General features: G+C 41.0%; 1 protein-coding gene across 1 annotated transcript in view; it reads right to left on the reverse strand.

The window, feature by feature from the left end:
- Positions 1 to 1,693: 1,693 nt before the first annotated feature.
- clmna (calmin a) overlaps positions 1,694 to 13,531 on the reverse strand; it is a 32,159-nt gene continuing 20,321 nt past the window's right edge. Inside the window, exons 2-13 of the mRNA XM_046855741.1 lie at positions 13,133 to 13,194; positions 9,958 to 10,053; positions 9,730 to 9,813; positions 9,532 to 9,624; positions 8,936 to 9,129; positions 8,647 to 8,840; positions 8,464 to 8,546; positions 6,440 to 8,368; positions 5,005 to 5,183; positions 4,675 to 4,768; positions 3,996 to 4,057; positions 1,694 to 2,496 (exon numbers count right to left, since the gene is read on the reverse strand). Of these exons, the coding sequence (XP_046711697.1) occupies positions 2,316 to 2,496; positions 3,996 to 4,057; positions 4,675 to 4,768; positions 5,005 to 5,183; positions 6,440 to 8,368; positions 8,464 to 8,546; positions 8,647 to 8,840; positions 8,936 to 9,129; positions 9,532 to 9,624; positions 9,730 to 9,813; positions 9,958 to 10,053; positions 13,133 to 13,194 (3,251 nt within the window). The 3' untranslated portion in view covers positions 1,694 to 2,315. The remainder of the gene's footprint in view (positions 2,497 to 3,995; positions 4,058 to 4,674; positions 4,769 to 5,004; positions 5,184 to 6,439; positions 8,369 to 8,463; positions 8,547 to 8,646; positions 8,841 to 8,935; positions 9,130 to 9,531; positions 9,625 to 9,729; positions 9,814 to 9,957; positions 10,054 to 13,132; positions 13,195 to 13,531) is intronic.

A 13,531-nucleotide genomic window follows, 5' to 3' on the forward strand; every position in this document is an offset into this window, starting at 1 on the left:
AAGTTCAAAGAATTATGGACTTGATTATCTACAACTTCTCTAGGCATATAACGAAAAACAAGACAAATGCAATGACAGGAAGGGAATAAAAAGCACTTCCTCTGAAATGGGTTGTATAATATAATACCAGATACATATACACCTCACTAAAAGAATCGAGAAATCTCAAAAAGTGCCAGTCACCCCCTACTGGTCAACCCGAGCAGCGCAGGCGTGAAATAGACACGGAAAATAAAGAACCAAAGCTCTGTTACTTTACAAATACTTCATTATTCAAAAGATAAAGAGGTCCGTCGTTTTATCGGACCCTACTTGGAGAAAAGAAAATCGTTTTGGGGGATCATTTTTTGGCTTTCGGACATTCCGGAAAGTGCAACTCGACCCCGGGGAAGCGTATTCACGAAGTCCTAGAAGTGATGGATTGTGTAAAAGTGCGTTTGTTTATCAAAAACTGAAATCAGGCCGGGTTTATGAGGACCGCTCGGATATTCACTCATCTTACATCCATAAAAATCCCCCCAGCATTTAGGCACATGACGATGATCCTGATTATAATTAGGAAGAAATTATTATTAGTATTTTTACTAAATAAAATCTAAAAACCCCAAACTCATCCATGAGGTTTTCATCTGGTCAAGTCAGCGCAAGTTATTTTAAATGTAAACTCCACCCTGAAATGTAAATCTTGTGGCGGGTGCAGTAGTTTATTTAGTGATTTATTTTATTTTATCAAGAGTTTCTTTTCTTACTCGACATTTTCACATTGATGAAAACGTAGAACTCGTGAAGCCTCAAAGTCCCAGAATGCGACCGGAGACTCGGTTTGGACTACTAGCGTGAAAGCTCGAGCTTCAGCAAACTGCTGGAACAGAGCATTAAGTTGAGAGAGATGAAAAAAGAGAAAGAGAGATGTAGAAAAATGAAGAAAGATGAAGAGAGATGAAGAGAGATATAGAGAGATGTAAAGAGCTGTAGAGAGATATAGAGAGATGTAAGGAAATGTAGAGAGATGTAGAGAGATGTAAAGAAATGTAGAGAGATGTAAAGAGCTGTAGAGAGATATAGAGCAATGTAGAGAGATAAAGAGAGATGTAGAGAGATAAAGAGAGCTGTAGAGAGATATAGAGCAATGTAGAGAGATATAGAGCGATGTAGAGAGATATAGAGAGCTATAGAGAGATATAGAGAGCTGTAGAGAGATATAGAGAGCTGTAGAGAGATATAGAGAGCTGTAGAGAGATATAGAGAGCTGTAAAGAGAGATAAAGAGAACTGTAGAGAGATATAGAGCGATGTAGAGATATAGAGAACTGTAGAGAGATATAGAGAGCTGTAGAGAGATATAGAGAGCTGTAGAGAGATATAGAGAGCTAGAGAGATATAGAGAGCTGTAGAGAGATATAGAGAGCTGTAGAGAGATATAGAGAGCTGTAGAGAGATATAGAGAGATTTAGAGAGATATAAAGAGCTGTAGAGAGATATAGAGAGCTGTAGAGAGATATAAAGAGCTGTAGAGAGATATAGAGAGCTGTAGAGAGATACAGAGAGCTGTAGAGAGATATAGAGAGCCTGAGGGCTGTCATGTATAAACCACTAAAGCGGATCAAATCTTAATGCTCTTAAAGCTGATTAAAGAATTAGAAGTAAATCAAAATCCGAATAAACACCATTGATGATAAATATCAATATAGAAGTGGTTTAGGGTGGATTTTACTTTAAAAAGCAAAGTTAATAGACAAAATAAATCACTTAACAATCATTTAATTGCCATTACAGTGATGCTCCTGTCCATAATTCAATATAAAAATTAAAGGATTTCTTTCAAATTCATTCCAAAAATAAGTTCTTGAAGGACCAGGCTTAATCTCAGGAGTGGAAATAATTACAAATAAAAAAAAGAATACATACAGCCTGAACGCAGGTGGTGTATCGAATAAATCTTGGCTGGCGATGGAAATTATGAGCTTAAAAATAAAACAAGTGCACAATCGAAATGTCAAACAGCATACGCATTATCAGACCAAAACTGCAAAAATGATTATTAAGTATTCATTCATCAGTATTAATCTTCTCATTAAAATATTGACTTGTTAAAGCATTCGCTGTAAACCTGGCAACCTGTCGGCCGACGCAAAAAAAAAATCTTAACAATAAACACACCCTTCGATTAGTCCATGCTTGTGCACAAAGATTTAAAATGTACAGATATGGCAACGTGCTGCCAGTCCTTCCAGAATGCTCATTCACCGTCTGTGGAGAAGAACGAGCACAATCCCGCCTTCGTAACGCTCCTGCGTTAGTCAATCCTGCGCTAGTTCATTCGTCCAGGTTGAGCAGGAAACGGGAAATCGTCCGTATGTCCATGTGAGGCAGGACGAAGAAGCAGTAAAGGAGGAGCCACATGAGCAGCAGGAAGTCGACTTCGGAAAGCCCGGGGTGATTCGCACGCTGTGGACTGTGGGCAGGACTGCACACCTTCTTATTACACATCACACACCTGCAAAATCACACAAGACACACTTTACTTTTATACACTCGACCTGGAATAAAGTGGGCTGAAGGAGGCGTAGCCCTTCTGTATGTCAGTCTAAATTAAGAAGGCGTGGCCTCTCTGTCACAGAATCGCAGAAAAAATGTGAGATATCAGTATTTCACTTATATTAAAGGAGGCGTGGCCTCTACCTATTGCAAGCGGAATTAAGAAGGCGTGGCCTCTCCCAATGGCAGTTAGAATTAAGGAGGCGTGGCCTCTCTGTATGTTAGTCTGAATCAAGGAGGCGTGGCCTCTCCGTGTCAGTCTGAATTAAGAAACCGTGGCCTTTCTGTCAATCACAGTAAAAAAAAGTTCTCAAAAACTCATATTAAAGGAGGTGTTGCCTCTCTGTAAAACAGTCACAATTAAGGGGTGTGGCCTCTCTGTACATCAGTCACAATCAAGGAGGTGTGGCCTCTCTGTACATCAGTCACAAGTAAGGGGTGTGGCCTCTCTGTACATCAGTCACAATTAAGGAGGTGTGGCCTTTCCCGTACATCAATCACAATTAAGAAGGTGTGGCCTCTCTGTACATCAGTCACAATCAAGAAGGTGTGGCCTCTCTGTAAGTCAGCCTCAAATAAGGAGGCGTGGCCTTTTCTGAAAAATAAGTCACAATCAAGGAGGTGTGGCCTCTCTGTACATCAGGCACAATAAAGAAGGTGTGGCCTCTCTGCAAGTTAGCATCAAATAAGGAGGCGTGGCCTTTCCTGAAAATGAGTTACAATCAAGGAGGTGTGGCCTCTCTGTAAAACACTCACAAACAAGGAGGTGTGGCCTCTCTGTAAGTCCGCCTTAAAAAAGGAGGCGTGGCCTTTCCTGTACAACAGTCACAAACTAGGAGGTGTGGTTTTCAGTCACAGTCAAACAAACCTCTCTACACCAAGACGAATAGGTGATGTGGCCTTTTTGCATGTCAGTGTCAAATAAGAAGGCGTGGCCCTGTCTGTATTTCAGTTACAGTAAAGCAGACTTGACCTTGATGTCAGTGAAAGTATAGGAGGAGTGGTTTCTCCTCCCTGTCTGTCAGTTACAGTGAAGGAGGGATGGCCTCTATCTGTTTATCTCAGTTAGAGCCACACTTAAAAGCCTTTTATCTCTATTATTATCATTATTATTATTATTATTATAATTCATTAACATAAAAAGAAAGTGCGAGACGGGCGTGAGACATCATCTCTCTCACCACTTTATCCTAACACTGGCAGGAAAACATGCCATTGTGATGCAATAATTACAGTGTAATTGGTGCGATTCCTGCAACAGGAACAGACTTGTTCACACAGGCGGCTTCGGAGGAACGCCCCGAGCTCCACTACGCCGTCTCGCACAGCTGCTCGCCGCTGAGGCTATTTTGCATCGATTTTGACTGTGCTGGGTGAAGTAATGGTTTGGGGTTGGGCGTTCCCATTTTAGCATGTACTAGGTGAGAAATGAGGAAGAGCACGGCGTAAGACTAGTACCTCTCATCCGCATGGTTTGTCGTGACGGCATGCGCGGCAGGTTCTCCGTTTTCTTTGGGGGGCTGAAAGACAGGAGTTAAGACTGGATTATTAGGATAGGATTTTACAATATTAAGGATGAATAAAGACTGATTTTGGGAATGATAGTCATTTTTGGGGGGTAATTTCACACATTTTTACTAAAGCAGAGTACATTTTAGATACACTCGAACCGGTCTAAGTTTATTTTTGTCTTCTGGAGACAATGGAGACATTGTCTCTTCTACATTAAAAGTGATTTAAATTCTCTGAATCGACCAAAACATGCTTTGCGTTTTGGAGACTAGGATTTATTTTAACTGCTAGGATGGGCACCAAAAGAAAAAAGAAAAGAAAAATAAATCCTGCAGGTAACACACACACACACACACACACACACACACACACACACACACACACACACACACACACACACACACACACACACAGGCTTAATGACGTCTTCAAGGTCATTTCCATTTCTCTACGTGACCAGTTAAATGTCACTGCTATGTTTTCACCCACCAACAGAACCATACCAGAAGGAGAAAAAAAAAAATCAAAGATTCCATCAAAATAAACTAAACACTATAAAAGCCCCTCAAAAGATAAACAATTTATACAGCGACAAGGAAGCGTTTTAATTCTTTCCGATGCACACCTTCACTTCTTTCACGTCCGCCACGTCCGGTATGCTCGATACTGCCGGTACCTGGTTTTCATCTTCAGTCCTCCACTCATAGACACCTTCTTCCCTGTTTGGGTGATAGAAAAAAACTTTTTCCACATCTAACGAGTAAATCTTAGTTTAATGGAACAAAAGATCCGTTTTAAGAGCAACTCAGGAAGAAATTTATCTAAAAAAGAAATCTTCCAGACGTCATTAAGTGCATTTAAGGTCATTTAGTGGAAGCTTTGCAGGGCAATTGGATGAGGTTACGTCCTTGAAGAAAGGGAAAAAGAAAAAAGGGCTCTAATAATAGCGCGATACCTCGGCGTGTTCATGTTTTCTCTGGCAGCAGCTTCGGCCTCTCGGTTCTTCAGTTCTTCTCGGTTGTTGCGCTCAATCTCTGCGTCCAGGTCGGTCTCCACCAGGCCCCATTCTCCTGGGTGTGCAACCCAAAGACCAAATGGACTCGGTCCAGGAGACTCTACAACCCCATAATCAACCTGTATGGAGTTCAAATGTATTATTGTTCCCGTAAAAACAGTGTAGGAACCAAAAACAGGTTTATTTAGAGATGCTTATGTAATCTAGATACAATTAGTGAACCTCAGAAAAAAAAATCTAAATCTCAGTTCAGTAGGGTTTAAAAGTCTGAGTTCGCTACCAAGAGATGATTCGATTCACCAATTAGAATAATAAAAAAAATAGAATAAAAACTTCTCTCTTATTATAAGCAAAAAAGTCGATTTTTTTCTCTAATCCTCGGATTTTGAATGCACCCCCACAGCCCCAATGGTACCCAATTGAATTCATCTACACATTACTTCAGTTAGTTGGTTCCTTTTTGATGCATATTCAACAGAAAATATAAAGTTATGAACATAAATCTTTAATTATCACTTCAAATAACTGATACAATAACATGTTTACAAAATGTTTATGAAAAATTGTAAAATTATAGTTTCTATAATGTTATTCCCAACATTTCTGAACATTCGGTCCCGCCGCGAATTTCCGCAACTTGCTGTTAGTTAGGTTCCAAACGAGAACCCGCGAGCTCCGAACGTCGTACTCGCTCATCACACGTTAGGCAGAAAAGTCTAAAGAAGACTTTTATAAGGCAGAAAAAAGAGACCGGAGGCTCCTTCCAAAAAGAAACGTATATGGGTGTCGTTACAATGGAAACGTTAACGTACAAAAAGGTGTGCATTGATATTAAAATTGTACTGGCCAATCAGAAGTGAGCGTTTGAAAGCTAACAAATATCGTAGACCCGAATTACATCGTGACCGCAAACAAATCATTTAACAAATGCTTAGTTTCTTGGTAGTAGACTGATTTTTGAAACCCTACTGTACTGAATAACCAAGTTTCCTCCGAAAGCACCTAAAAAGGGTCTCAATAACAAGATACTTTGTATAACTGCAGTAGGATTTTAATACCGAGGTGGAAAAATTATCTCCTCAGCTCAGCTATTTCATATTAATTCCATGTGTGTGTGTGTGTGTGTGGGAAACTCATAAGCCATGCAGTGAAAGTGATATAATTTCCTCCAGGCTGAGAAAAATTTCAAAAAATCCTCCTAGGTCCGGTGAGATACTAGAAAAAAAAAGCAAATCGAGTAACCCAAAAAAACAACATCCAGCGAGGTTACGGCCTTCCATAAACACGAGATGCTACTATTTCCTGATAATCCAGTGTGTGTTCACAATTTCCTGAATCTCTTCATTATAAGGCCCTAATTACGGACGGTAATCACCTTTTCCTGCGCAATTTCCGAGTCGCTAAGCGCAGGCTGCGAGGGTGCAGGCTGCAGGGGAGTCACGCTGAGCGACAGCCGGAGCTCCGCACGGTACCTATCCGCCCACTCTGTATCCGCGATCTTGGTCTCCTCCCAAGTGGACTGTCCTTCATAGTGTTCATCGTACACATGGTCTACGATGCTGCATGGCGGCGGATCGTCTTCACAAGACGGAGGGCCAGGATTCGGCTCGACCAAGGTCTCGGGTGTGAGGACGTCAGGTGCGAGGGCATGACTGTGAGAGGTCGGGGATCCAGGCAAGGTTTCAATCTGGATAGTTTCAATCAGTGCATCTTCTGTAGCGTTAGAATTACTGGAATTTTCCAGAGTGGATGAGACGTCGTCCTCTTTTATGCTCTCGGACTCGTTTTCAGGAAGTGAACCAACATCCACCAACTTGCTTTTAGCAACAATGTCCTCCACAAGGTTCAAATCACCTAGACTTCTTTCTTCATCAGTGACGTTCTCACAGATATCCTTGGAACTGGATTCCAGGTTATCTTTTTCAAAATCGGGACTCATCTCCACCAGGCCATCTGTCACCTGTTGAGAGGATTCACTCAAATCTTCAGTTTTTGGCTCATTGGTTTTGCCGGATTCCTCAGTGCCAGATTTCTGCTCCACTTTCTCTTGGATCTCTGCCTCAGTATCTGTTGCCCCAAGCTGGCTGCCATTTGTGAGGATGTGATCCAGCTCACATTCACTACTGATCCGCTCTGCTTTTTCTTCTGGCTTTGGGCTGTCCGGATCTGGGCCTGGTTGCTGTACCTGACCTACATCTTGAGTCTGTGTGTGATTTTCCTCTATAAGACTGTCCTCCTTCTGGGCACTGAACACATCTGGAATCTGGCTTTCCTCCATTTCGTCGTCAAGAGGTTCTTCAGGCAACTCTATGCCGAGTTCTTCGATGTCCTCTTCACTCCCCGAAATAGAAATCCTCTCGTACTGAACAACAGGCCATTCTTGATCATCTTCAAAAATGTGCATTTGATCCGATTCAATATTGGCATTCTGTACGGCTTCGGCGTCGGAAGACTCAAAAAGTTCTTGGAGATCTTCTGCCGTTTGCTCGGATTCATTTTCAGCAACAGCAACGGCTTCATCAGGGTCATGGGACAGTTGTGGAGTTGTGGGGATATCCTTCTGATCCGGATAATATCCAGAGTCACCGTCCCCATTAGAGGGATCAGAAGATTTTACTTGATTTGCTTCAGGACAGGGTTCTTGAGCGTTAGAGTTGTTCATGATGTCGTCAGTGGGCACGTCAATGGCAGACTCTTCTTCCTTAAGATCTAAAATGTACCTATAAGCATCCTCTTCTTCAGAGAGCAATGCGGATCTAGCCTCTAAGCTGAGCGAGAAGTTTCCCTCATCAATGAACAACTCTGAATCTACCTGATCTTGCAGGCCCTTCTCAGATTCCAGTGGAGAACCCAGCGAGGTCAGATCGCCCGCTGAGGTGGAATCTCTGAGAGAGTCGTTGCTGCATGACTGTGGAAGCTCACTTGGCGTTTCAGCCCACGATTCTGGAAATTCCATAGCCGAGTCGATGAGAGACACCTGAGGGGAGCTCATGGGAGAGGAAGAACCTTTACTCAGGCCCAGCGGGCAAATCGGAGGTCGATTTTCTGTAGTGCTAGGGCTCGAACCCACTGACGAGTCCTCGCTGTCCCAAGGTCGGTCATCTACTGTTTGAAGTGGGACAGGAGGACGTTTCTGTTCTTCTTCTTTAACCACTGAAGAGATAAAAATCTTGGGCCTAGGTGGAACCCAGTCCCTCTTCACTACACTGGAGTTTTCTCGCTTCCTCTGAACTCCATTCTTAACCGGGGGCTCGGTCATCCGCGCACTGATCCTATTCCTCTCCAGGATATCCGAAGGATCGTCCTTCAAGAAACAGCAATCGGACAGCACGTAAATCACATTTTAAACAAGTCACTTGATATTTAGAATCTGATTCGATGATATTTACAGGGTCTTACCTCCTCAAATCCTGGGAAGTGCTCCAGAAACTGGGAGACGTATGTCATTATAGACTGTTCATCAGGCCGATTCAGGGTGACATCTGAGAAGATGAAGAGATTTCACTTTACTACAGAGCAGGTGCTGAAACCATTGATACTGTTGCAGTAGCTTTTTGAAATCACAGCAAATGTTTTAGGTACCTTCAGGTTCCAGAAGTCGTGGGATGCCCAGGCTGTAATGCGCCGTCCTAAAGGCCTCTTCGATGTTCTCTCTGGGCGATCTGAGCAGAGCTCTCCTCATGTCCACCAGACTAGGGTCAATAGACTTGATGACTGCAAGGAAAGCCAGACCACTTGTCCAGCTTTTGCCAAAATCCTGGACTGCTACACCATATCTATTGAAAAAAAAGCATGATAGGAAGTATAGTAGTGAGGTTTGGACTACACACAGCAAGTGACTGTTCCACAGAACATACTCGAGAAGACTCACTTCCTGGTACGTCTCTGGACCCAGTGCAAGAGGGTCTTTATGGCTTTTCCGTGATCCCTGGCGACGACGGAAGGTTTCTTCTCGTCGGATGGCGTGCTGGACTGCGACATGTCCGAGTCCGAGCTGGTCGGGATGGACGACAGGCTGGAAGTGGACGGGTATTGGTGCCTTATATTTCCTGTGAGCTCTTTTATCTGGGGAAAAGCCATTCAAACATTGCATGAAATATCATCATTGATCAATATTAAAAAAAGCATTAGTCAAATCAAATAAACGATCAAATGTTTTATTAATTAAAGCAAGACAAAGGCAGATTTTTGTTTTTTTATTAGCTTTTTTATTACTACGGAAGTCCTAAGAAGCCAATGCCTTAACCACTGAGCTACTACCTCCCTAAAAAAGGATGAGAGGACATATATTTATAATTATAATGTAATTATAATTATAATTATAATGCATGGCTTTTTAGGACTTCCGAACTTTAGGATACTGCCTGTCTGACTTTTGTTGTTTTTTACTTCACTGAACATGAAGAATGTTCATTTACCACTCGATACCCAAAAAGCGAAGAGAGATAAGCTTATGATATTGTTTACCTGAAAAAAGAGTATGATATTCCAGATTAGCCCAAGCACAATGGACGAATTGCCATCGGCAACGTCTGCGGCATCGATGCTTACCAGCTTTACCTGGAACAGATAAGTGACTCATCACACGCCATCATGCCAGCAGGGTGTTTTTCACCGACATGTTACGAAATACTTATTCATGAGCTTATGTGACTCAATACTTACTTTCCGCTCCTCTAGGAATGCCAATACCCGAGCTATGTTATTAAGCCTGAAAATACGATGTGCGGATGGTTTGAATTCATGGAGCTGAAAAAAAAAACAATAACCTTTTAATATGTCCCTAGCAATTGATCAATCAAATATATTTTTTGAGCTAAAGATTCTATCTTTGTTGATGACGTATATGCTAGTTTTTGGTTCTCCAATCCATTAATTAAGCCAGATTCTCACCAGCCTGCATCCGGACAGCTCCTCAAGCAAGGCCATGAGAACTCTGCCATCTCGGATGTCACGGAAAAGATCATTAACAATCAGCGGAGGATTACACTACAGAAAAAAGAAAGGAAATGTAATGACCGTTTTTTTAAATCAGGCACATATCTAGACCTATAAACCCTAGATCGTCTACATTATAGCATAGGGTTTGCCCAGGATAGTCAGAATTCTCCATTTCATTTCCAACAGCAAAGCACATAATCAATCAAATAAAAAAAAGTAATTTCTACTGCAGTTTTTAGGGGTCCAAGAACCACTTTGATTTGTAAAGACTTGTTGTTTTTCCCTGAAGCTAATCCTGCTAACCACATTATACATCACAGTGATCATAGAGATCCATCATTGTAGTGACCAATACAGTTGTGAGACAAAGTCACAGGACTCCATCAATTCTAGGTTATTATTTATTAGGTCGAAATTACACTTATGTGGTTCCCTCCTACGTGCTAACCAAAACCAACATTAAGAAAATAGCTAGAGGGAAAAAAAACTAACAAAAGCTAAACACTTTTACAACAATAATTTGTGAAGGAAACATCTTCAGTAGAAGTTTTTTTTTAGACACTCACATGGTTTAGGAAAAGGTTTGGTCCATTCCTCTACTCTTAACATTTATTTATACCTGTATTTATGTTGAGGTCTGAACTCCTGAAGTAAATTTGGATATACTTTACATTTTCCTCCACAAAACTGCAAAAACCAACCAATCTATCCCTCCGTTTTACACAGGGTTATTCCTGAAAAACACTTCAATTAGATTTTAAACAGGAAGAAAGCTAGTAAGGAAAAACTAGTTTAGACGTACACTGTGACCTGTGATGATCTAAATCCGTTTGTACAATGAGTATAGTAAATTTTTTACAAACATTTAAATGCTCATTCTAAAGACAATTTAACATATAATAAGTAGGACACACAAGAAAAGGCATAAGAACTAATAAAATATCAGGGCAAAGACTTCTCAAGGCAATAGATAAATGCTTAAAAATCTAAACCATGTGGACACAATGTCTAGTTTTAGACACTTACATCGACATTTTAAGAAATTTTTTAAATGCCCCCTCATCTATAGCAACTATATCAAAAATCTAATTTATACAATGAAGCAGGAGCTTGTTAAAGGTCTTATTCAAGGGCTCAACAGTCCAATGTCTTAAACCTTGAGCTGCCTTTTAGCACCCATTCCTAGTCTTCAAATTTTAATGCAAATGTTTTCCAGCAGAGTGTTATGCCAATATTTGTTCCAACCAAGCAAGCTGAAAGTTTTGCATGTTGTATCTTTGGGGCATCCAAAAATGACGCAACAACGGCCAAGAAGGGGGAAAAAAAAACATGGCCACAAATGAATTTGAATACCTTTATCGTTTGACCAAGAAATGTCCATTGAGGACAGAGCATTATTATTATTATAGTTAGTAAATGCTTTGTTTCCTGTCAAATGGATTCCAGGAAAGTGAAACACATCGTATTTGACATTGGTTCATCGCAAGGCACCAGCTAAAGCCGCCTCAGGCTAAATGTGGCACCCCCTAGTGCCCTTCCTGGCACTTTTTTGGGAAGAACTTTCCAGAATCTTTAGCAGTGAATAGTACTCAAGAGACAGAATAATAAAGACAAATGTGTGATTGTTAATTAGTGGGTCATCGTCATGTTCAGAAGCCAAGCTCCGGGCCACACAATAGAGACTTATTGTTCTGCAAAACAAAGAATTCATCACTCTGAGCTTTCCGTCAGTCTGGAGCATGGCGTAAAATGGCAGCCTTCTCAACACCGCCTGAAACACTAGAAACCGAACAGTTGATGGACAGAGAGAACAAAAGGGACCGGGTTTTTTTAACGAGATGTCACGAGGTTTCCCGCAGCTAGCAAAGTGTAATGCAAATGTTGCGGGGGAAAATGAAAAAAAGTGAGAGAGGGGGAGGGGAAAACCTGAAACAAGATCGATGGAAATCTAATGAGGAGAGGGGGAAAAAGTAGAAACCGCAGCATTCTGTCAAAGATGTAACTTTCACCAATCGCCTAATAAATCATTAATGTCAATTCCATTTTGTTCATTTATTATTCATAGCAGAGGGAAGAGACACGTGTACTTCCTGTTATTGTGTGTCGCTGCGGTAGTTGTGCCTCACTTGTAGGACTGAAATGGCCTACATCTCCTTTAGACGTCCTGATTTTTTGTGTCCCTGAGGCAAAAAAGGTCGGACTCAAGTGTTAAATTTAAACACAAACTTTATCATGATCTCACCGCTAGCCTCTTTTTAGTTTCTCCTTGTTGTACCGCTTAGTATAAAACACTGCTTAAAGGTTTAGACATACAACACGTGCTAGTCAGCTAGCTAGGCACACCACTGACTGCTATTGTCAGCTAACTAGATGGGTTATAAGGTAAATCTGAGGTAAATCTGAGGTAAAGTATGTACATATGTACATTATATATGTCAACTTTTCAATCTAATTCGAAATTCCCAGTCGAAAACTACATTTTGCTTTATGGAAATCACAGTAAATGGACAAAAGTTATTGGACACTTCAGCATGTGCTTTTTGAACATCCTATTCCATAATAATTTCAATAATCCCCAAAATTTCTCCCCATAATAATAATAATCTCCACTCTTCCAGGAAGATGGAAATATTGGAGTGTTCTTGTGGAGATTTGGTGCTAATTCAGCCACAAGGGCATTAGCAAAGTCAGGTACTGATAAAGGTGAGGTGAGGAGGCCTGAGGAGCCATTCCAATTCATTCCAAAGGTGTTTAACAGGGTTGAGTTCAGAGTTCTCTAGCAAGGCCACTCAAGAGCTTTCACTCCAGCTCATGTAAAGCAGATCTTCATGGAATTGGTTTTGTGCACATGGCCATTGTCATGCTTGAACAGCTTTGGGTCTTCTAGTTCAAGTGAAGGAAAATGCTACTACATTTCAAGACATCCTCTGAAATTGTATGTCCCCAAATGTGTGGTTGGAAAGAACCACATATAGCATTTGGCCATATATGTCACTAAAATCTTGAGTGTCTTGCTTGTTAGCCACCATTAGGTCAAATGTAATGATATCATATGATGTCAGCTGATCAAATCTAATCCAGTCTCCTTTTTTTTTATTTATAGATGCAGGATAAGACTCATACAAACCTTCTCTAGATGCAGATTCATCCATCTTGTGAAGGTCCTCTTTTGAACGACTTCTCTCTCAACTACAGGAAGCAGAAAAACATGTCACAGAATAGAAAGAATTGAAGAAAATCTGCTTGAACTTATAGGAAAAGCTTTGAAATAAACAGGAAGTGGTCATTATTATTATTGTAATTCCTTATCATTAGCAAGCTCTAGCAATTGGTTGATGACAATTCGTTTACTCAGAGTCAGTCTGAATGCCAAAAATGCTTTGAAACATCGTTGAATTCAGACATGTAGCATTTAGTGTATTGTAGCAAGTGTTTGGGAGTGTGTCAAGCCCCGAGGGCAAAGGTCATATCCTTGTGTATTCAGCACTTATCTGAATTTAAACCCGAAACCATGCGACACATTATA

This window comes from Silurus meridionalis, chromosome 8, assembly GCF_014805685.1.
Source record: "Silurus meridionalis isolate SWU-2019-XX chromosome 8, ASM1480568v1, whole genome shotgun sequence".
Lineage (NCBI taxonomy): Eukaryota > Metazoa > Chordata > Actinopteri > Siluriformes > Siluridae > Silurus > Silurus meridionalis.